Source organism: Chiloscyllium plagiosum, unplaced genomic scaffold (genome assembly GCF_037043375.1).
Source record: "Chiloscyllium plagiosum isolate Xiang-an unplaced genomic scaffold, Cpla_swu_hap1 HiC_scaffold_45, whole genome shotgun sequence".
Lineage (NCBI taxonomy): Eukaryota > Metazoa > Chordata > Chondrichthyes > Orectolobiformes > Hemiscylliidae > Chiloscyllium > Chiloscyllium plagiosum.
In genome coordinates this window covers 10,229,318-10,254,035 of record NW_028270183.1, presented here as the reverse complement: position 1 = coordinate 10,254,035, position 24,718 = coordinate 10,229,318, and the positions used below count along the sequence as shown (strand labels likewise).

The following is a 24,718-nucleotide window of genomic DNA, read 5'->3' as shown; positions in this document are numbered from 1 at the left end:
TTATTACTTTCTTGGTTAAAGGAATGCAATGTCAGTAGCAGCATGTGCATGGTTTCACAAGTAAATAAATCATTGCTGCAGTCATCATAATTACAAGTTGATTAAAGTCTCTCAATAAAGTTAAACTCAATAGTACAAACTTACCAGTGCCATACTTCATTCATGATCTAGCAAAACACTTTCTTTAAAATTCCTTTTCCTTTTAAATCATATTATTTATAAACTTTTTTCCACTGTGACCCCATTTGTCCTGACACTTAGTAATAACAGAGAGCAAGAGCCTACTACCACAGCAGCATGGCTGTTATAACCTTTTTGAAGCTCCACAGCAGAGGTTACTCCCTTGGATCTCATGACACCAAGAATTTAGCTTGTTACCCCACCTGGGGTCCTGATTCACACTTTAGGAAACCCTGCCTTAGCCCAATGCAAAAAATTGGCAAATTGCTACTGTTTGAAAAACGCTAGTGTATAGACTTTTAACTTTGTGATTTTAAAATGGTGAACTGTAATGCGAAAGACCTTCTTTAAAAACAAGGATCGCTACATGGTTTGAAAGCAAATAATTTATACTTATTGTGAATACAGTTTGTATAGCTGTGGGCTACAACAGTGTTTGCAGATGAAGGCATTGCTCCTCCAGATGTTTTCTCCTTGTGTGTGGACCTCCAAGCATTGGCTTCCAGGAACTTCAAGGAAGCATTGGCTGAAGGGTTGCATATAAGTGGAGTTTTATCTGGCAACAAGAAGCTGATTAATCTATAAACCAATGACTAGTTATCTGCCTGCCAACAATCATGTGATTAGTTCTCAAGTAACCCAACAACTTAAGGCTGGAAACAAAATACAAACCAGCCATTGGGTCTCTACTGCCAGAAACTCTCACTCCATCCTTCTGAATAAACTACTTTCAACTTGAAGAAAAAGCAGTTGCCTGTGAGCTATGATTTTTAATTGACAAGTCAGAGGTATTTTAAAAAGTTAGCTAGTGATAGTCTTGAAGACCAGTAAAAGCATCTAGAGAACAACAACTGAGAAGCAGCATCTGATCAGGATAAGAATCATGTCAGCAATCTTTGTGATTAGGAACCACTGAACTGTTCTTCCAGTCCCAGACTCTCCCAGTCCATATTCTACATTTCATTCCCTGCGTGTGTGCACGTAAGGGGAAAATTTATAAGAGGATTAGCATCTTAATTAGTTCTGTTTTATGCCAAAAGTTTATAACTGTTTATCTGTAGCTAGAGTTTAATTACTTTTAATAAATAGCAATTATTGTTAAGTACAGAAACTTGGTCTGTGCTTTCTGTCAACCTGGATCAAATTTGGGAACCTTTGCATAACTCATTAAGAATCTTTAACTTTTGGGAATAGTTGGGCTGGACTTCCAGTGTGCTACCCAAGTCACCATGACATCAAACAAAGCTGTGTTCCTCATTCAGGAATGAATTATACATTAATGGTTCACCTTATAGATAAACTGGTTTTAAAAAAAATAGAATCCTTGCGAGGTACTTACTATTTTGGAAATCTATTTGCAGATCTTTGCCAATGTTGCTTTCTTGCTTTTGGAAGAGGGCAGTGGAGAGGACAGCAAGAAACTGGGACAACCCCACATTTTAACACAAACAAACTCACCTCTTATTCAGTTAGATTGAGGCTAAATAGGTTTGTTTTGATGACATGGATGTCTTTCAGCTGAGAGTATGAGTGACAGAAGATATCAACTAGTCCAAACTCGAACCTACTTCTGATAACAAAGACAGTGCTATACATCAGTGTTCTCCTTCCAGCTATTTATTCAATGGTTTTAGTGGGCTCCATTATGAAAACATAGTGATGTACAAATCTGCAAAAGGCACAGAGGTTTTCAAGAGTGCCACCTACTGTAATCCATAAGCACTTTTAAAATCCGGTTTAATTTTAAGGAGTTAATCACTGGGTTCTATTAACAGAAATAATCTTGGAGGGGTGACCTTACAGAGGTTTACAAAATTATGAGGGGCATGGATAGGGTAAATAGACAAAGTCTTTTCCCTGGGGTCGGGGTGTCGAGAACTAGAGTGCATAGGTTTAGGGTGAGAGGGGAAAGATATAAAAGAGACCTAAGGGGCAACTTTTTCACACAGAGGGTGGTATGGGTATGGAATGAGCTGCCAGAGGAAGTGGTGGAGGCTGGTACAATTGCAACATTTAAGAGGCATTTGGATGAGTATATGAATAGGAAGGGTTTGGAGGGATATGGGCCGGGTGCTGGCAGGTGGGATTAGATTGGTTGGGATAAATGATTGGCATGGACGGGTTGGACCGAAGGGTCTGTTTCCATGATGTACATCTCTATGACTCTATGACATGTAAATGCAGAAAAATGTATGTAAATTCTGTATATGTGAAGGCAAAAAACCAGAGGTTTGCAACACAGGACAGGCTGAATGAACATCACGTTTAGCATCAGATCTTTGCTGCCTCAGGAAGTGGTAACAAGAGGAGTTGGGCCAGTCACACAAAATAGCTACTAGAATCACAGAGTTTTGCTTAGTAAAAATAAACTTCTGGAGGTGTTGCACTTGAAATGAAATGTTTTATTAAAGGAGAAACAATCTTTAAAGCATTATTTTATCCCCTGTTCACAAAGCATAATCTGCCTTTCAAATAATGAAGTGTTGAGGAGAAAAAAGCTAAAAAAAGAAATTATGGCATTTGCCAATTGAAAAGTTTTTTGCCCAGGAATTTAAAGAAATTTGAATCTTCCTTTGTATGAGGCTGTTGCTGATGGGGTAGGTAGACGGTGTGGACTGGGAGGTTGAGAAACGCACAGCTCAGTCACAACTTTAAAAGATGCAGAATTATTATCTTATTTGTGCAACGTTGTCAATAGGAGTTACTAGCTCCTTTCAAACATCCCGAGTTCTCTTGAGCGATAGAGACTTTAACAATGTATAATTTATTGATTAGCACATACCTGGAGATCCAATTCATGACAGCGCTGAGAGAGCTCATCCTTCGAATCCACCTCGTCACACAAAGTGAATCTCTTCAACTGGAAGATGAACAATTACTTTAATTCAACAAGCTCAAAATGTATTACTTCATTCACTTTCGGGTATACGAGATTAGCCATGGCATGAACCAGACAGCAATATCAAAGTCTAAATTAACTATTAACGCAATGTATGAAATAACTAAACTGCTCAATAACCTCCACTGTAAATGTCTGTCAATAATTTATTTTTGAAACAAAGTAACACTTATTCTCCCACCTCAGGATATCGGAGGGAGATAAATCACATGATTATGTTCATTTCCATAGCTACATTTTCTGGGACAGCCAGAGGCTATTGTTTGAGATGTATCATTCCTGGGCAAGCACAACTAACCAGCAGACTTTTCCACTCCTGCTGCCTACCATAGGGTATCGAAGGGATTAATAACTGATCACCTTGTTCAGCCATCATTATGTATGCACCTTCCTTGGCCATCAGGTTTTGGGATGGGATTCGAACCTGGAGTTTCTGGCTCAGATGTAGGGACACCAAGGCACCACAAGCCCACTATACTTATCAGCACAATCTTTGTAACTAGATTATCGTTAGAAATAGCTAAACTTAAAAGTAATTTACCTGGTAATCCAAGTCAGTGTAGCTGCTGCTGTGCACAGATTCACAAGGGTCTCTGGTCAACAACTGAAGCAGAATGAAAATTAATGATCAACAGTGGAGTGTTACATGCAAATTGGCAGCAAAAGGAAATCCAAAGTGGATTTAATGAGAGACAGAGACAGAACTGATCAAGGGGTTTATAATCCGTAGCGAGGCCTCGAAGGACTGAATTCGACACATTTAATTAATTGTTGTTAGATTATTCCTAATTTCTGGTTGCTGAAGTGCACAAAGAAGGGGCAGCATGGTGGCTCAGTGGTTAGCACTGCTACCTTACAGCACCAGAGTCCCAGGTTCGATTCCAGCCTCAGGCGACTTTCTGTGTGGAGTTTGCACATTCTCCCCATGTCTGCGTGGGTTTCCTCTGGTTTACTCCCACAGTCGAAAGTTGTGCAGGTCTGGTGAATTGCCATGCTAAATTGCCCATAGTGTTAGGTGCATTAGTCAGAGGGAAATGGGTCGGTGTGGACTTGTTGGGCCAAAGGGCCTGTTTCCACACTGTAGGGAATCTAATCTTAAAATAAAAATCAACAACAGGAAGACAGGGTAGGAAAATAAAAAAAATGTAGATGAAGGAATATTACTACAATCTCAGAAATATAAACATCCTTTATTGTCCACTGAACTTCTATTAAATCTGCGGTTCCTACCTATAATATTAGGGCAAAAATACTATGAACAAAACCAAGCAGAAACTTAGCTCTTGCCTCAAAGGGTAAAGGTCATGTATTTGAGACCCACTCCAGAATTTGAACACTTAAAACGGTCAATATTCTAACGTAGTTCTCCATTGTTGGATGACTTTCATTTGGAACGAGACTCTAAGACAAGAGCTCTGTCTGTCTGTTCAGGTGGTTACAAGAGAATTAATCTAACTATTTGGAAGGGCAGAGTGTTCTACAGGGTCAGAGCGAACATACATGTCCCATTGCCCCAGAATGAAACGTACTGGTGCCCTGAAGCCTTGCATTACCTAGATGTCCCAATGTTGTACCTATTGCAAAACTAGACTGAACGTGAAGCTGAACCAGATATATCTGCTATACAGTGCTCTGCTTGTACGTTTCCATTGTAAACAGATCAGCTAAATGTTACACGGGCTGAAGGCAGTTTGAAAGAAATGCTTTGCTTTCATATATTGCCCAGCGACAGTAAGCTCTAGTCTGCTTACCTCCTGAATGGCCGTCATGACAACGTGTTGAACAGACTCCTCCAGGGTCATGATATGCTGGATGTATTCTGAAAGGGAAAAGTGTGTCAGTCGACAAACAGTGTCCCATTCATTGAGCTCAAAACAAGCACCAAATAAATCACTCTGAAGACATCTCAGGGACAAGAATCTCAATTACGAAGCGAACCTTCAGAAAAAACCCAAGATATCCAGAGCCTGTAACAGAGAATAAAAAGTCTGCCTTCTCAAGGGCAGATTTCTAATTCAAGCTTTGACTGCCATTTGAACTTTACACTCTGTCTGTTGGATTTTGTCAGTGAGCAGCTGGGCTGTTTAATGGAATGCCACATGCCAGCACAGCATTCCATTTGTGGACTGGGTTACAGGCAGAAAAAGAAAAGATTTTTCAAATGACAAATAACCGGCTTAGTGACCGATGCAGAGAGAGCCATGATCTGGAAAGTACTGCAGCCCCGTTGAGGAAGAGGGCAGCAATGAAAAACAGATACAAAATTTTCCTGAAAAAAACTATAGCAATTTTTTTTTTCAATAAAACAGTTAGAGCAAAGAAAAGTGCAACATTGCAGAGAGGCAAGTTTGTAGATTTTTCCCATTACTTTTCCCAACTTTCAAATTCCTTTGAAGCATCAACTTATAATTGTATTCATTATTTATGTACTTCTTAAACCTTCATCAAGCTGGATGTTGTTGAGTGAAGATACCATCATTCAAAGAACTATTAAAAGAACCCAGTCTGCCAGCATTGAGCAGTCCAGATCTGGTAAAGTGAGAGTTCATGCAGAGTAAAGCCCTATGTCACTCTACTCTGGATTATATGATGACCCTTTTGAAGTTGATTCAGGAGAACATGTTTCATTACCAGCCAATTATCAATGTGCTATACCCAATGACAGGCAGTTTTGTTTTAGTGAACTCTCTCGGAACTGGACTGGCAGTAACTGATTTCAACTCACCAACAGACTCTTAGCACCAAGACTGGCTGAACAGGCTTTCAATTCAAACATGTCTAGATGACAGGGCAGCATTTAACACTGGAGCGTCCAGTTCCTCCGGAAGATTGTGGTAAGTGCCCATCAGAAAGCTGAGGTAGCTATCGTGGGAAGGCGTTAGAATTGATCACAAAGTGGTTATAGCTGGGCACTTGGGAAAACTAAAGGTAATCAGGGAGGGTCAGCTTTGTTTTGTGTAAGGGGAATCATATTTAAATAATTTATTGAAGTTCAGGCAAATACAACATTAGCATTCATTTTGAAAGGACTTGAATGCAAGAGCAGGGAGGTACTACTGAGGCTACTCAAGGATCAAGTATTTGGAATACAGTGAGGGTCCCGTATCTAAGGAATGGTGTGCTGGCCTTAGAGGGTGTCCAGAGGATGTTTGTAAAAATGATCCTGAGGATGAAGGGCTTGTCATATGAGCTGCAGATGGGGACTCTAGGTCTGTACTTGATGGAGTTTAGAAGGATGAGGATTGTTCCATTCAATCCTCCGTGGGCACGGAGAAGATGCCTCTCAGAGGACACAGCCTCAGCTTACTTATGTTCCTGATTCATATGTTGGCATGGCTTACTATAACAACTGGCATCTTACCTTGCTTCTTCTCACAACTGACGGCACAGCCAAGTACAAGCTGCAACATTCGCCCAAGCTCTGCTGCATCAGAGTGCTCTCCTATTAGATTGACCTCTGGCAGATTGTACTCTGAAATCTGGTGACCTAGAACCTGAACAAAGAAAGTTATTTTCAAAACAAAGTTAACATAAAGGATGCTGCCTGACTGCCTGTGCTTTTCCAGCACCACACTTTTTGACTCTGATCTCCAGCACCTGCAGTCCTCACTTTCTCCCAATTTAACATTAAGCATACTGTGAATCTGGGACTCTCTGTTCTATATGTAGTGGACACCCCACACTAGTTCCTAGTTAGAGCTCCATATTACTCTTCAAATTGGTAACTTCAGGAAAGGAGTGCATTTATATTACATGGTACCCCATCCTTACAGCAAGGTGCTCCATAATGTAAAAACCACCAGACAATCTGCAATACTGGTTGAGGGAGAAGTATCAGTCAGAAAGCCCAAAGAAACTTCTTGTTCTTACTTGAGTGGTACAATTAGACTTTAAGCTCAAATGAGCAAACAGAGCTTCGGTTTAACTCTCACACACCCGATAATACTGACAGATCAACTGGTAATGTACATTAATATCTACTGTAGGCTCAACACCCAGGTAGCTCTGAATTACAGAGGTTGCATGGTGCCCAGTGATTCAAGGTAATTGACTACGATCGATGCTCCTTCACAGACTGCCTTCTCACAGTCGTGCCAGGGGAGGGAAGAAAGGGAGCAGAGAGAACCATTAAACTTGTGGCCTTTTGAATTGCTTAATTTATACTTCCATATGCGTAATGCAGCAAGGTAAGTCATTTTTCATGAACTTAATGTGAAAAAAAGTGGAATTAAATAAACTTGACACAATTGGTCTAAGGTGGGAGATAATCAATTGGGATTGATAAATTTAGTCATTTTGCAACTCAAATTGCTCATGGGTTGCAGGCTTTCCTGATAAGGCCAGTATTTATTACCTATGCTCAGCTGTCTTTGGACTGAGTAGCTTGTTGGGCCACTTCATAGGGCAGTTCAAAGTGTCAATGTATATTAGGGGAAAAATCACAACTGCTAACTATGTAGAAAGTCACTGAAAGAAAATGTTTGTAACCTCTTCAGTTAAGTAAATTAAGGAAGTTAAGATGCTTCACCGGGGTTGAATGGCTGTAAAGGACATTGCCAGGAAAAGGACTGAAATTTTATTTGTGCTGCTCACATTCAGACCTTTTTAAATTGTCACACTTATATTGTGTTCTTTTGTTAAAAGAGCATGAGCAACCCGGTGGAAATATATTTCAGGAAACCAAATACATGACCTGTCAAGCGAGGTTTCACTCTGAGATCTGACTTGCCCATTACAACCATCAGCTGGGATCACAAATACACATTCATAGTTCCTTGTTATGTACAGCAACATTGTAATTTCGGATTGTTTATGTACTCTGCAAACAAGCTTTAGGGATACTCACATCATGATAATATTCCATCATGCTCTGAAGGATTTTCTTCAGGTTGCTTACCTGGGATATAAGAAATTTAAACTGTTAGAATCCTTCATAGATGCACAGAGAAAGAGACTAGTCAGGAATTTGGCTCTTCATTTACATAGAATCCCTACACAGTGTGGAAGCAGGCCATTAGGCCCATCTAGTCCACACTGATCCTCTGAAAAGCAGCTAGGTAAAAACAGTGACTGCAGATGCTGGAAAGCAGATTCTGGATTAGTGGTGCTGGAAAAGTACAGCAGTTCAGGCAGCATCCGAGGAGCAGTAAAATCGACATTTCGGGCAAAAGTTCTCCATCAGAAGTACAGGCAGAGTGCCTGAAGGGTGGAGAGATAAATGAAAGGAGGTGGGGGTGGGGAGAAAGTAGCAGAGTACAATAGGTGAGTGGGGGAGGGGATGAAGGTGATAGGTCAGGGAGGAGGGTGGAGTGGATAGGTGGAAAAGAAGATAGGCAGGTAGGACAAGTCATGGGGATAGTGCTGAGCTTGAAGTTTGGAACTGGGATGAGGTGGGGGAAGGGGAAAATGAGGAAACTGTTGAAGTCCACATTGATGCCCTGGGGTTGAAGTGTTCCGAGGCGGAAGATGAGGCGTTCTTCCTCCAGGCGTCTGGTGGTGAGGGAGCTGCGGTGGAGGCGGCCCAGGACCTCTATGTCCTTGGCAGAGTGTGAGGGGGAGTTGAAATGTTGGGCCACAGGGCGGTGTGGTTGATTGGTGCGGATGTCCCAGAGATGCTCCCTAAAGCGCTTTGCTAGGAAGCATCCAATCTCCCCAATGTAGAGGAGACTGCATCGGGAGCAACGGATACAATAAATGATATTGGTGGATGTGCAGGTAAAACTTTGATGGATGCGGAAGGCTCCTTTAGGGCCTTGGATGGAAGTGAGGGAGGAGGTGTGGGCACAGGTTTTGCACTTCCTGCGGTGGCAGGGGAAGGTGCCAGGACAGGAGGATGGGTTGTAGGGGGTCGTGGATCTGACCAGGTAGTCACGGAGGGAACGGTCTTTGCGGAAGGCGGAAAGGGGTGGGGAGGAAAATATATCCCTGGTGGTGGGGTCCGTTTGGAGGTGGCGGAAATGTCGGCGGATGATTTGGTTTATGCGAAGATTGATAGGGTGGAAGGTGACCACCAGGGACGTTCTATACTTTTTACGTTTGGAGGGGTGGGATCTGAGGGCGGAGGTGCGGGATGTGGACGAGATGTGTTGGAGTGCGTCTTTAACCACGTGGGAAGGGAAATTGTGGTCTCTAAAGAAGGAGGCCATCTGGTGTGTTCTGTGGTGGAACTAGTCCTCCTGGGAGCAGATACGGCGGAGGAATTGGGAATACGGGATGGCATTTTTGCAGGAGGTAGGGTGAGAAAGGTGTAATCCAGGTAGCTGTGGGAGTCGGTGGGTTTGTAAAAAATGTCGGTGTCAAGTCGGTCGTCATTAATGGAGATGGAGAGGTCCAGGAAGGGGAGGGAGGTGTCAGAGATGGTCCAGGTAAATTTAAGGTCAGGGTGGAATGTGTTGGTGAAGTTGATGAATTGCTCAATCTCCTCTTGGGAGCATGAGGTGGCGCCAATGCAGTCATCAATGTAGCGGAGGAAGATGTGAGGAGTGGTGCCGGTGTAATTAGGGAAGATCGACTGTTCTACGTAGCCAACAAAGAGACAGGCATAGCTGGGGCCCATACGTGTGCCCATGGCTACCCCTTTGGTCTGGAGGAAGTAGGAGGATTCAAAGGAGAAATTGTTAAGGGTGAGGACCAGTTCGGGCCAAATGAATGAGAGTGTCGGTGGAAGGGTACTGTTGGAGATGTCGGGAGAGGAAGAAACGGAGGGCTTGGAGGCCCTCGTCATGGCGGATGGATGTGTAGAGGGACTGGATATCCATGGTGAAGATGAGGCATTGGGAGTCAGGGAAACAGAAGTCTTGGAGGAGGTGGAGGGTGTGGGTGGTGTCTCGAACGTATATGAGGAGTTCCTGGACTGGGGGGGATAGGATAGTGTCAAGATAGGTAGAAATGAGTTCAGTGGGGCATACTGAGACAATGGGTCGGCCAGGGTGGTCAGGCTTGTGGATCTTGGGAAGGAGGTAGAACCGGGCCGAGCGGAGTTCCCGGACTATGCGGTTGTAAGCTGTGGGTGGGAAATCTCCTGAGGTGATGAGGTTCTGTATAGTCTGGGAGATGATGGTTTGTTGATGGGGGTGGGGTCATGGTCGAGGGAGCGGTAGGAAGTGGTGTCCTCAAGCTGGCGTCTGGCTTCAGCGGTGTAGAGGTCAGTGCGCCAGACTACCATTGCGCCCCCTTTATCTGCTGGCTTGATTGGGAGGTCGGGATTGGAGGGCTGCGCGTTGTGAGGGTGAGAGGTTGGAGTGGGGGAGGGGGTAGACAGGTTGAGGTGGTTAATGTCCCGGCGGCATTGGAGATGAAGAGGTCGAGGGTGGGTAATAGGCCAACACGGAGTGTTTTTCCAGGTGGATGCAGTGTGTTGGAGGTGGGCGAAGGGGTCCTTGGAAGGTGGGCAGGAGTCCTGATTGTGAAAGTAAGCTCGTAGGCGGCGGAAGAAAGCATCCCAGCCAGACCCACCTCCCGACATATCCCTATGTCCGTGTATTTCCCATGGCTAATCCACCTAGACTACACATCCTTGGATACAACAGGGCAATTTACCATGGCAAATCTACCAAACCTGCACACTTTGGACTATGGCAGGAAACTGGAGCAACCTGAGGAAACCAGAGCAACCTGAGGAAACCTAAGCAGACACAGGGACAATGTCTGTGTAGAGTTTGCACAGTCACCCAAAGTTGCAATTGAACTTGGGTCCCCGGTGCTGTGAAGTAGCAGTGCTAACTACTGAGCCACTGTGCTGCCTCAATTTTCTCAATCATGTTGTAAGTTCACAAAATTACTGTAATTTCAGAAAAGGAATCTCATGCCAACCAGTTAGAGAATCGAAAATGTATTTTATCTTGTGCATTACTATGTACTTCAAATTAATTTACTTACAGCATTGATGTATGATTCTGGGTTTTCAGCACAATTATTAGGAACAGGAACAAAAGATACATTCAGAGATTGCAATTTATCATCACAATTAACATTTGATACCCTTGCCCATTTATGAGAAAATTCTTGAATATAAAGCATGGATCTCTATCCTCTTGAACAATATTAAATTGAGGAAATAATTACTCAGATATACTTTTTTATATTATTAAATACAAAGTCTAAAGTTTACATTTTGTCTGAAAAGAACATTGAAGTACATTCATACTTGCCCTGTTGATAATGAACATAATTATGCTCATTAACTGACTTCTTTTCATAGGCATAAAGAGGCAGGTGAATAGCATCTTGCAGCTTCTAGTTCAATATTCAAATTTTAAAATTACCAGAGCAGATTAACATCCAAAGATGGATTTGAAAGCAAGCAACCGAACTGACTTTAGAGAATAAAATCTAACAATTACACTTAGGTACTGTGTGAAAGACACCAATCTGATTTGGATCCTCAAAATTGAAGTTCACGGTAATAGTTGCAGTTGTCCATTTTTAAAAATATTTGTTCACCTAGCCAGCAATGTGCTCATCGCTAGCTAGGTGAATCCCAAAAACAATTAAGAGTCAACTATATTGCTCTTGGCCCACAGTAGCATATAGGCCAGACCAAAGATGGTAGATTTCTTCCTGAATGGACATCAGTGTACCAGATGGGTTTTAACAATGATTGACAATGGGCCAGATTTATTTCAGATTTTTACTGAATTCAAATTTCACCACCTGCCATGGTAGAACTTGAACTTATCTTCCCCCTAAATATTGATCTGGGATTCTGGATTACTACTGCAGTGACATTAAATGGGGAGGTGATGGCATGTTGTTAATGTAGCATAGATGTCAGCATCAAACAAAATCCCTTCAAAAAGGGGGTCAGCTTACTGACTAAGCACAAAAGTGAACTATTAGCATGGGAGAGCAAGGCCATCATTTTGAAAGATCATAGGCATCCAATTCAAAGAATCTTTGAAACACAGGCCGTATTATTTGCTTGATCTCACGTCCAGTTCCATGAGGTCTTGTGTCTTTGGAAAAAGGAATACAGGCGTGGACTATTTCCAAAAAGGTGAGAAAATTCATTAAGCCAAAGTACAAAGGGATCTGGGAGTGCTAGTCCAGGATCTCTAAAGGTTAACTTGCAGGTTGAGTCTGTGGTTAAGAAAGCAAATGCAATGTTGTCATTTCTCTCAACAAGGTTGGAATATAAAAGCAGCGATGTGCTTCTGAGACTTTATAAAGCTCTAGTTAGGCCCCATTTGGAATACTGTGTCCAATTTTGGGCCCCACACCTCAGGAAGGACATATTGGCACTGAAGCATGAACAGCAGAGATTCACATAGATGATCCCTGGAATGGTAGGCCTAACATACGATGAACAGTTGAGGATCCTGGGATTGTATTCATTAGAGTTTAGAAGGTTGAGGGGATATCTAATAGAAACTTACAAGATAATGCATGGCTTAGAAAGGGTGGATGCTGGGAATTTGTTTACGTTAGGCGGGGAGACTAGGACCCATGGGCACAGCCTTAGAATTAGAGGGGGTCAATTTAGAACGAAAATGAAGAGACATTTCTTCAGCCAGAGAGTGGTGGGCCTGTGGAATTCATAGCCACGGAGCGCAGTGGAGGCCGGGAAGTTGGGTGTCTTCAAGGCAGAGAATGATAAATTCTTGATCTCGCAAAGAATTAAGGGCTACGGGGAGAGTATGGGTAAGTGGAGATGAAACACTCATCAGCCATGATTAAATGGCAGAGTGGACTCGATGGGCCGAATGGCCTTACTTTCACTCTTATGGTCTTATGAGGGGGAAGTGGGTACAACTTCTGTTTGAGTGCAGAATACTGGGGTCACCTACTCAGTGATTTATGGCAACCATTTGACAAGTGCAACATTTCTTCCCGAAGCTGTAGGCACCTGTTGGGATATGAGCCGATTAAGAACATTTGGACCATTGTAAACTGCTTGTGTCTAGGGTGAATATTAGCAGACCAGCATGTGGTACAGGTGACACACAGGACATCAAGAACTAACAGGAGGAGGAAACAAATACTAAACAGATTTCCAGAAGCAGAAGGCAGGCATGTTACATTAGTCTGATCATTTCCATAGTTTACAATCAGATAATGTGAGTAACAAAATTCTCAAGAGAAAAGAAAGAGTTCTAACCATTGTTGAATAGACTGCTGGGCACTTATGGGCTGTCAATGAGAATCTTGACCAACTTATAACAACTGTTTATTTCAAAGTGAGGCACTGTGTTGCAACCTGTTTAAAGAACAGACCTGTTACATTTGTTATTTGTATACTACAGAATTGAGTGCTATAGAGATCATGCAGAAAGGTGGCATTAATGTAGATGATTAGCCATAATCTGAATTACCTACTCTTGATCCTATTTCTTATATGCTAATCCTGCCCTCAGTGCACCAATCATGTGTAGGTATTTTGATTAACCTGTTCAGATACATAACAACAAATATCTATGGCAGGTGACACCTGAACCTGGATCTTCTGGTCAGAAGTAAGAATACTATCAATGTGCCACAAGACCCTTGTACCCCATGTGTTAACTTCCAATAAAAGCCAATGAACAGAGAATATAAGTGGGGACACACAGCAAATTCTCCTTTCTCTATCAAGAACTGTAAAGTAGCTAAGATTCTCTTGGCTTTTTGGGATTTAAGGATCTAGAGAAGGGGGCACGATCTCAAAAGGTACAGGACAGGCTATTTAGATCAAGAAGAGGAGAAATGGATGAATCTGTGGAATTCTCTGCTGCAGATGCCAAGTCACTGAATATAGTTAAGAAAGAAATAGACAGATTTCTAGACACGAAATGCATCAAGGAGCATTGGATATGCGCAGGAGTGTGGCTCTGAGATAGAATATCCACCAGGCTCATTTGAATGGTGGAGCAGGCTCAATGGCTTGTGCCTGCTTTGTTTTTATTGTCATTCCAATTGTGATCTGCTAACTCAGTCAAGACTTTGGAAAGAATCTTTCATTATCAGCCAATATGGCATTTCATTGAAATGACAGGGTAAGGTGACAGTTTCTTGTTAATAGTGGTAAGGCGTCACCACATAAGAAACCAACATCAATACAAAAAGATCGTCTCATATGACATGCAGTCACACTATTTGTCATCCCACTTGGTTCTCAGTATGTATGGAATAAACCATGAATCAATCCTTTATCCAAAGCTTGCTTTGATCTTCCTGCAGCCCTGTGAATTGCTAATATACTGCATGGATCAGAATCTTATTGAGTCATGTAACTCAATAGCAAGCTGTACTTTCTTTACAATTGATCTGTTGCACAGCTGTGGTACTGTGCAGGAAAATGGGATCAAAACTGCTTCAAGCTCCTGGCTGAGAGAGAGAGAAAACATGATCCAAATAAGTATCAATGAATGGGCACATATACAATGCAATAGTAAGAAAAAAAAAATATCCTTTGACACTCTTTGGGATAATTAATGGGCTTTCAAGTCAGTACTAACAAGAAGGGGCATAGAAGTTTCAGGGTAGGACAACGGGAGTTTTGTTCTGCTCCCTCCTCTACTGCTTTGCAGTTAGCATGGGTCTACTGATGTTTAAAGGTCTCCAGAGCACAATCTAAATAGCTGTTTTCCCAGACGGTAAGACTATTTGATTTTGAGTGAGATTCACAGCCATGGCGGAGTCCCTGTTGCGTGAGCAATTTCCAGCAAATGGCTCCAGGTAATGATCCTCAGTAGGAATCAGAGACAACTGCTGTTTATGTTTGCTGAAGGACTTTGATGACCCAGTGTCCCCAGTTCAGCACAGAATATGCTCTCTATGTAAGTGGAGTCTCCCAATATTCTGGTCCAAAGATGTTCTAACTGACAATCATTTCTACATTATGTAAAAGAGTCACACAGCACAGAAACAGACCCTTTGGTCCAACTTGTCCATGCCTACCAGACATTCAAAACATCCTCTTTTGCAAGCATTTGGTCCATAGCCCTCTAAACCGTTCCTATTCATATACCCATCCAAATGCCTTTTAAATATCATAATTGTACACATTTTTTAGATTACATTACATTACAGTGTGGAAACAGGCCCTTCGGCCCAACAAGTCATCACCGACCCGCCGAAGCGCAACCCACCCATACCCCTACATTTACCCCTTACCTAACACTACGGGCAATTTAGCATGGCCAATTCACCTGACCTGCATATCTTTGGACTGTGGGAGGAAACCCACGCAGACACGGGGAGAACGTGCAAACTCCACACAGTCAGTGGCCTGAGGCGGGAATTGAACCCGGGTCTCCGGCGCTATGAGGCAGCAGTGCTAACCACTGTGCCACCGTGCCGGCCACAATTTCCATCATTTCCTCTGACAGCTCGTTCCATACACACACCACCCTCTGAACGAAAAAATTACCCCTTATGTCCTTTTTCAATTGCTCCCCTCTCAACTTAAACCTGTGCCCTCTAGTTTTGGACTCCCCATGGCGATTCATGCCCCTCATGATTTTATAAACATCTATAAAGGTTGCCTCTCAGCCTCTGATGCTCCAAGGAAAAAAAACCCCAGCCTATTCAGCCTTTCTATATAACTCAAATCCTCCAGTCCTGGCATAATCCTTGTAAATCTCCTCTGCACCCTCTCAAGTTTATGAAAGGGTTTCTACAGCACGGCAACCACAGTGTTCTCACCAAGGTCCTATGCAGCTGCAAAAATAATACCCCAACTCTTATACTCAATATTCTGACCAATGAAGACAAGTATGCCAAATGCCTTCGTCATCACCCTATCCACCCACAACTGCACTTTCAAGGAACTACGCACCTGCACCCCTAGGTCTCATTGTTCAGCAACACTTCCCAGGCCCTACCATTGACTGCCCTGGTTAGTCTTACCAAAATTACACACTTCATATTTATCTAAATTAAACTCCATCAGCCACTCCTCGGGCCATTGGTCCTTCTGAATAAGGTCCCATTGTACTGTGAGATAACTTTCTTTACTGTGCACTGCATCACCTATTTTGGTGTCATCTTACTAGCTCATTAACCATACTTCCTAATTTCACATCCAAATGATTTTATATAAATGACAAAAAGCAGTGGATCCAGTACTGATCCTTGTGGCACACTGGTGGGACAGGCCTCCAGTATGAAAAGCAACTCTCTACAATCACCCTCAGTCTCCTACTTTCAAGCCAACTTTGCATCCAATTGGCGAGCTCCCCCAGATCCCATGTGATCTAACCTTACAACCAGTCTATCATGCGGAACCTTGTCAAACACTTTGCTGAAGTCCATATCGACAATGCCTACTGCTCTGCCTTCATCAATCTCATTTGTCACCTTTTCAAAAAACTCAAATCAAGTTAGTGAGACCTGATTTCCCACACACAAAGCCATGTTGACTATCCCTAATCAACCCTTGCCTTTCCAAATCCTGTCCCTCAGAACCCCTTCCAACAACTCACCCACCACTGACGTAAGGCTCACTGCTCTATAGTTCCCTGAATTTTCATTACAACCTTTCTTAAATAATGGCATATTGGCCAACCTCCAGTCTTCCCGTCACCTCAGCTGTGGCGGTCAATAATTCAAATACCTCATCAAGGGTGCTCAGCTTCCCAAAAAGTTCTGGGAAATACCTGATCAGATCCCAGGGATTTATCTACCTCTAAGCCTTTTAAGACCTCCAGCATCTCCTCTTCTGTAATACAAAACTCTCTTCATATTTATTTCCTCAAGTCTTCTAGTTTCCATGTCCTTCTCCACAGTAAACATTACTTTGCTTATTTTGTATCATTCACATTTCAGAAACAGACTGGATACATTTTAGCACTAGTTTGACTGTAAAACACATGCTTGTTTTGAGCAGACTATTAAAAAAATTGAAAGAATTGTATTCTACCACAATACCTTCAGCCGCCAGTCACTGATATCTTCCTTTATACGCCCTAACCAGGTCTCATTAAACCAGGAAGGATCACTGAAAAAAAGCAATAATTGAAAACTATCACACAAAACAATATAAAAAATGATGTGAATTATTCAACAAAGTCACGATTAACAAATAACAAACCAACAAACTCATGAGCGAGTTATGGTTCAGGCACTGCATTAATGCTAACGCTTTATGCACAATGATTAATTCTGTATATCTGCAGCAAAGAACAGTAGCATTTTGATTTTGTTAATGAACTAGTCACACAGTCATGGTTCAAATCCCACCATGGCAGCTGAGGAATTTAAATTCAATTAACTAAATAAATCTGGAATAAAGCACCAAATAAAATTTTAAAACTGTCAAAAGTGACAATAGCAAACAATTGTCACAAAAACCTCATCTGGTTTGCTAATGCCTCTAGAAAGAAATCTGCCATCCTTACACAGCCTGGCCTATGGGTGACTCCAGCAATGATTGACTGCTAACCATGATATGAAATGGCCTAACAAGCCACTCAGCTTTATTCAAGAGTGCAAGCTCACCCCAACCTTCTCAAAAGCAATTGAAGACTAGCAATAAAATATCAGGGCTGCTTAAGTCCAATGAACGTAGAAATAAAAAAGCTTTTAAATGATGCATTGAAAATATCAACCCACTTTTTGCAATACCAAGGAAAACTAATCTCCTTATTCTTATCATAGATAAAGCGTACAAAGTCACCAGCTCCACATAGTAAAGTAGATTTAACATCTCTATGTTACACAGGCATAGCACTGCTTTTCAAATGGTCATCTATGGCAGCACAGAGTGAATGCAAGATTGTTACATATATTTTCATTCATTCCAAATTCATACTGTGTGTTATGGAGTAGATTAAATGGAAATAATTGCATGTGCTGGAGATGCCACTGCTCATTCTCACAAATGCTATTGTGGACTAGGCTATTTGATAATATTGGAGGGAGGGGGAAAACAGTATTGCTGTCTGGCATGGGTGCGCTGTTTAACCAATCCCTCACCACCATGTTACCTCCTCCCAACTATTTACTGTACCAAAGGAGAAGACCACCTCAAATTGTAGGTAGGATTGACAATTTATCTTTCCCAATGGCAGCAGTTAGCCCTCCTGACAGGACAGAAACAATTTCATAATGTGCTACTTACTTTCCCCCAGAAATGAAAAATATCACATTTCTATTAGAATATTGACTCCAAGACAAATTAATATGTTAAAAATCTTGTCTGCACAGTTTCTGCTGAAAGCCTCCCCTCTAAATTCCCTTTTGTGCATCCGATGGTACCTGACTGTGCACAACCATAATCACACTCTCCTGACAGTGGAAGTAATATAGCATATATGTATACAGCATACTTCATTTAAATAATATAAGTTCCTATTTTAAATATAGTGAAGTATAAGGATACAATTACGTCTGTGTATCTTAATTCAACATATATTTTTATTTCTTGAGCAAATGCAAATCTCCAAAAATCAAGTGTTAGCCTTCTCACTTGCTGATTTTAATGTGATTAGTCTGGAGAGGGAACACTCCTCAATAATGGGGAGCAGTGCTTATGTCTCCCAATAAATGTATAAGGGGCTTGTATTGAGGACTCAGCAGTGGATGCTGGCTGCACGAGGGCCCGTGTTTGTCTTGAACCTGTTTAGTAAGGGTCACTCGCAGTGTAGTTCAATGCCTGCCATGTGACAGGCATCACATGAACTTTATTGATATTTGCAAAGATGTATTGAAACTGTTGAATCAAGCACATGCCCCCATTGTTCAGGTACCAATTATAAAGCCATTATTAGCTTTGTCCAAATCTAACACAACTCTAACTCATTTACAAAAAACTGCACAATATTACATATTAATATCAACTTATGCAAAAACATTTCACATCAGCAATTCACAATTCCAAATGTTAACTTTGAAATACACCTAAATCTTCTTTTACAACTTACATATGATTAAGGACTTGAGCAATTGCAACTCCGCTGGTCAGCTGCTCTTTAGTAGTGCAGGGTGATGGCACGTGAAATGTCTGGAGCTGAAATATGACGGAGATATAATTTTATATCAAATAGAAAAAAAAATCAATAGAAAGTAAAAAAAAAGTCTATATTTTTGAACTGCAAATTCACTTAATACTGCAAATTCTGTGAGGCTTGAGCTTCAAATTATATAGGAGAAAGTGAGGACTGCAGATGTTGGACATCAGAGCTGAAAAATGTGTTGCTGGAAAAGCGCAGCAGGTCAGGCAGCATCAAAAAAGCAGGAGAATCGACGTTTCGGGCATAAGCCCTTCTTCAGGAATCAGGGTTCCTGAAGAAAGGCTTATGCCCGAAACATTGATTCTACTGCTTCTTTGATGCTGCCTGACCTGCTGTGCTTTTCCAGCAACACATTTTTCAGCTTCAAATTATATTCCAGCACTTGAGCACAGAAGAGAGGAGGACATTAAATTGCAACAGTGACGCTACAATTTTGACAAATGCTCAAGGTTAGAGACTCAGTGTCCTATAGCACAGAGATAGGCCCTTTGGCCCAAACTGGTCCATGACGACCAAAATGACCATCCATGCTAACCCCATTTCCCTGCACTTGGCCCACCTCCTTCAAAACCTTTATAATCCATGTATTTGTCCAAATGCCTTTTAAAATGTTGTTAATGTACCCACCTCGACCACTTCTGCTGGCAGCTCATTTCACATACATTCTACCCTCTGTAAAAAGGTTGCCCCTCAGGTTCCCTTTTATTCTTTCCCCTGTAATCTTAAATTGATGCCCTCAAGTCTTTGATTCCTCAGCCCTGGGAAAAAGACTGAGTGCATTCACCCTATCCATGCCTCTCAAGAGCTTGATACCCTTCTATAAGATTCCTCTTTGGTCTCCTGTGCGCCAAAGAAAAATGCTCTAGCTTGTCCAACCTTTACCTATAACTCAGACTGTTGAGTCCAGGCAACAGCCTTGTAAATTTCTTCTGCACTCTTTCCAGTTTAATAACATCCTTCCGAGAGCAAGGTGGCCAAAACTGAACACAAAACTCCAAGTACAGTCTCACTAATGGCCTGTAAAACTGCAACATAACTTCCCAACTTCTATACTCAGTACCCTGACTGTTGCAGGTCAGTGAGCCAAAAGCCTTCCTCACTGCCCTGTCTACCTGTGTCTCCACTTTCAAAGAACCAAGCACCTGAACTCCAAGGTCCCTCTGTTCCACTACGCTCCTTAAGGTTCTACCATTCACCATGAAACTCCTACCTTGATTTGACTTTCCAAAATGGAACACCTCACGCTTATTTATACTAAACTCCATTTGTCATTTCTCGGCTCACTTCCCCAGTGTTCTTATGCACTTATTTGGACAGGCATGTTCTATATTGAATAGGCAGTTTTTTAAAAAATTCATATTAAAAATAATAGTAACCACATTAGTAACAACAACCATTTCTCCCCCATGCTGTGCAGGTAAGAAAATGGTTGTGGAAATTTGAAGTGAAAGCTGCTGGGAGAGGTGTCCCACTATCTCTTTACAAAAGAACATAAGAAATTTGAGCAGGAGTAGGCCATTCTGTCACTTGAGCCCACTCCACCACTCAATAAGTGCATTGCTGATTTGATTGTGGTCTAATTCTTCACTCCTGCTTGGTCCCATTCACCCTCGCCTCCCTTGTACACTATAAATCTGCCCGATGTAGCCCTGAAGATATTAGATGACACAGCCTCCACTGCTCACTGAGGAAGAGAATTCCAAATAGTCATAGAGTCATAGAGATGTACAACATGAAACAGACCCTTCAGTCCAACCGTCCAGAGATCCCAACCCAATCTAGTCCCACCTACCAGCACCTGGCCCATATGCTTCCAAACCCTTCCTATTCATATATCAATTTCATCATCTCTGCTTTAAATGGGAGAACCTTTATTTTGAAACTGTCCTCTAGTTCTTGATTCCCCCACGAAGGGAAACATTTTTCTCAGCATCTATCCCAATGCTTCCCAAACTTTCTCCCACTATGACAGCTTGAAAATTATCACAACCCTTCTAGGAGAGTGAAGGTTTGTTGGAGTAGGTGCACTGCTTTTGTAACTTGCTTCAAACTCCACAACAGCCATTATTGCCTGAGATTTCATGTATTCAAAATTTTAGCTTTTCATTCAACTTGGGGTCCCAATACCTACTTTGGAAAGTCCCAATCTAATGTGACAAGCTACCCCAGAATCTTCTATGTTTCAATAAGATCACCTTTCATTCTTACAACTTACCAGTACACTGAGACCAAAGTTAAACAAATAAACAATAATAGAAGACAGATCTTCAACCAACTTCAACTGAACAGTTATAATGCTCAATATAAATTATGTTAATTTATAATGGTCATTTCGTGATTTAAAAAAAAACAGATAATTTCTCAATCTTAACCATGAGTTTGATGGTTTAATCATAGAAATTGTTACTGCTTTAAAAATAAAATGTGTCATTATTACAGACCAATGATCAATTACTTGACTGCAAATGTTGTAAATGAGAGAGACAAATTGCACATGGTAATATCATATAACAGTAAGGACACTGGTTGAAGGAAGAACACCATATTTCTCAGTGTGATAGGATTTTGAAGATCCTTAGGTACAGGCAAACGGGGCCTTGTCATACCAGTATTTCTGACAAGGTGGTACTTTCTCAATGTCAAACTGAAATGTGAGAACTTGAGCTTACAGACTAGGCTAACAGGCAGTTTGAATCCAGAACCTAACTCAGAGGTAAAAGTACAACTAACAGAGTGAAGCTGATACTCAGAGCTCACAAAACAAGCTACTCAGCCAGACAAATCTAGGTCAGTGCTTATACACTGCGCAAGGCTCCTCTACCATATTTTCTCACAATAAAACACCTTCTCTTCCTTTCATCTTAATGTAATTATCCAACTACCTCTTAAATACATGCATGCATATACCTCAAATATTCAATGTGGTAGCAAACTTATGGAAGTTTTTATTTATCTATCTTTTCTACATAGCAGAATTCTGTAGTGCTGCTTTTTACAAATGTGATAAGACAAAACAACCACTTATTTTCTATGTGTGGCATTAGTTGATGAGAAACTTAAGCTAAACCCCTGTTTTAGTTCATTGGCATCTTTAATATTCAATTAAATCAGAACAGGTGATTCAAAGCCTTGGTTTAGTATTTCATCCGGAGGCTTGCATCTGTGATGATGCAATAGAGTAAAAGCCTGACTTGTCAGCCCAGGTTATGCTCAAGAATACCCACAACTCCCCAACTTTTGGCTCCTCATGCACGGTGAAAGTTCCCTTAACTAGAATGCTCAACACCAGGATTTACTTCAAACTTAAATTTATTACCAAATTGCAAATTGTGTAATTAAAATTCACTCTACAATGTTCCAATACTTTCAAAATCTCACATTTCAATAATGAAATAGTTAAATTGACTGTTTTAAACACAATCAAATGCCTTATATATCAAGCGTAGTTACAGAATCAGACATTATCACAGTCAGGAAGAAGTAGCTGTAACATGTCAAAACCTGTATTATTGTCTCGACTTTGCACACTAACTAGCCTTTTTAAAATCACTCCACTTTAACAAGAAGGTATTTCATATATATTAGAGAAACTAAAAAAAACTCATTTTTAAAGAGGTATATTTAGAGCTAAACAAACTTTTAATATTTAATCAGATACTGATTTTCAGAGAAAACACAAAAAGGCAATGTTACAATTTTCCAGGTATAAGAAGCTTATATAGGAATATTTACAGCAATCAAGGGGAAACAAAGTTAGGAGTGGACTGAGGGGAAGACCACATGAACAGAAAACAGAAAAGAAAAACTTTACAGTTTTTAGCAGAGCAGGGGAAGACAAATATGATGGCAGGATCATGATAGAAGTAGGACAATTGGCAGAAGCTGATCAATTGAATACAGAAGGTTTTCACAGAGGATTGGTGGCCCTTATCTTCGGACAAAGAGGGTGAAGGTTGAGAGCCTCAATGGTTGGAGGTTATTTCCTAAGCTCAGGTGCTAGGAGGCACTATGAAGACCAGAGGAAAATTGCAAGCAGCACCATCGGGAGAAGAATAATCCAGGTAGCTCCGAAAGTTGATGGATTTATAACAGATCAAAAACAAACTATCCCCAGAGGTAAAAGGGAGACCATAAAGACATATAACAATAGGATAATTATAGCACAGAAGGAGGCCATTCAGCCCAAGTCAGTGCCAGGTGAATAAACTAGCTGCCCATTCTCACCTGACTTTCCAACCCTTAGTCCGTAGCCTTGTAAGTTACAGCACTTCAGGTGCAGATTCACATGTTTTCAACAATGTGAAGGTTTACTGCTTCAATCATCAAACTGGGCAACAAACTCCAGACACCCATCATGCTCTGGTGTCCTCCATAATCCTTCTATGATTTGGAGATGCCGTGTTGGAATGGGGTGTACAAAGTTAAAAATCACACAACATGAGGTTATAGTTCAACAGATTTATTTGGAAGTACCAGCTTTCAGAAGGAGCAGCACTCTGAAAGCAAGTACTTCCAAATAAATCTGAAGGAGCAGCGTTCCAAAAGCTAGTGCTCCCAAATAAACCTGCTGGACTATAACCTTGTGTTGTGATTTTTAACTTTATAATCCTTTTATCTATACTTTTCTTGCTACACTAGCTTTGTTGCTTTAACTATTCATACAATATGAAGGTTGCCACTCACAGTGCAGCATCAAGAAAGTCTGAGGAGCCTTCTTTCAGATTATACAGTAAACCCAGACTGTATCATGAGGTCACTAAAGATCACAAGGCGGCTAACTCGAAGAATTAACCCTAACATCCTGACCAACAGTAACTCTTCAATCAGCAACAGTTTTTTAAAAATAGGAATAGATTCATCTGTGTCATGATCACATTGTTGTTTCTGGGAGCTTGCTGCACGTAAATTGGCTCTCCTGTTTCTCCTAACAGTGACTGCTCTTCAAAGTGCTTCATATCCATAAATTGTTTTGGAATATCAAGAGGTTGTGACAGGTGCTAAGCAAATGCAACTTTTGATTCACTTCATCACTCTGGACCCCTCAATTACTCTCAGCCTCTTTTCTTAAAATAACTTTTCAGGTCATATGCAACTTGCAGTTGGTTTTCACCCAAATTTCTTTGGGACTCAGAATCCAGCTCTTGCCCCTTTAAACCCACTCCAACTCTGATGTCTTCAGGCTCCGCTGGAGAGAGGATGGCACCTGAAAAAAAATTAACTTTCTTCCTGAAAACACCTTATTTCTTTATTTTCTGGGTTCCCACTTGAAGCGTTAGCTCTAGGAGCTGTTGCAGTGAGTGAAGGCAGGTTGTGGGGAAGGGAGGAGGGGGCAGGAAGGGCAAGGGGGTACAGTTGAGAATCTCACCCATAGTAAGAGGCTGTCGCAGAGCTCAGCTTTGTCCAAGCTCATCCTTTTTCCTTTCCCGTAACGAGCGGGGCTTAAACGACGACGCCACCTCCGCTGCCTCCTCGGTGCCAGCTCACCCTCTGTCTCTCCCTTCCCCCCCTTTCGTTTCGCCTTCGCGCAATCCGTTCCACCACCACCCCCCCACAGGCTTCCGTACCAACCGCCAGCCACACCAACACCTCGAGTGCGCCTGCGCCCACCACACCGAACCTACCAACTCCGCCCCTTTACCAGTGCGCCCGCACTAACCCACCACCTTAGCCCGCCCACTATCCCAGACCCAAACTCCCGGTGCGCATGCGC

General features: G+C 41.7%; 1 protein-coding gene across 1 annotated transcript in view; it reads right to left on the bottom strand.

Moving 5' to 3' along the window:
* hook2 (hook microtubule-tethering protein 2) overlaps window positions 1-24,529 on the bottom strand; it is a 54,415-nt gene extending 29,886 nt beyond the window's left edge. Inside the window, exons 1-8 of the mRNA XM_087983293.1 lie at window positions 24,374-24,529; window positions 18,919-19,004; window positions 16,925-16,994; window positions 7,926-7,976; window positions 6,441-6,573; window positions 4,831-4,898; window positions 3,621-3,683; window positions 2,963-3,040 (exon numbers count right to left, since the gene is read on the bottom strand). Of these exons, the coding sequence (XP_087839419.1) occupies window positions 2,963-3,040; window positions 3,621-3,683; window positions 4,831-4,898; window positions 6,441-6,573; window positions 7,926-7,976; window positions 16,925-16,994; window positions 18,919-19,004; window positions 24,374-24,418 (594 nt within the window). The 5' untranslated portion in view covers window positions 24,419-24,529. The remainder of the gene's footprint in view (window positions 1-2,962; window positions 3,041-3,620; window positions 3,684-4,830; window positions 4,899-6,440; window positions 6,574-7,925; window positions 7,977-16,924; window positions 16,995-18,918; window positions 19,005-24,373) is intronic.
* Between the last annotated feature and the right edge of the window lie 189 nt (window positions 24,530-24,718).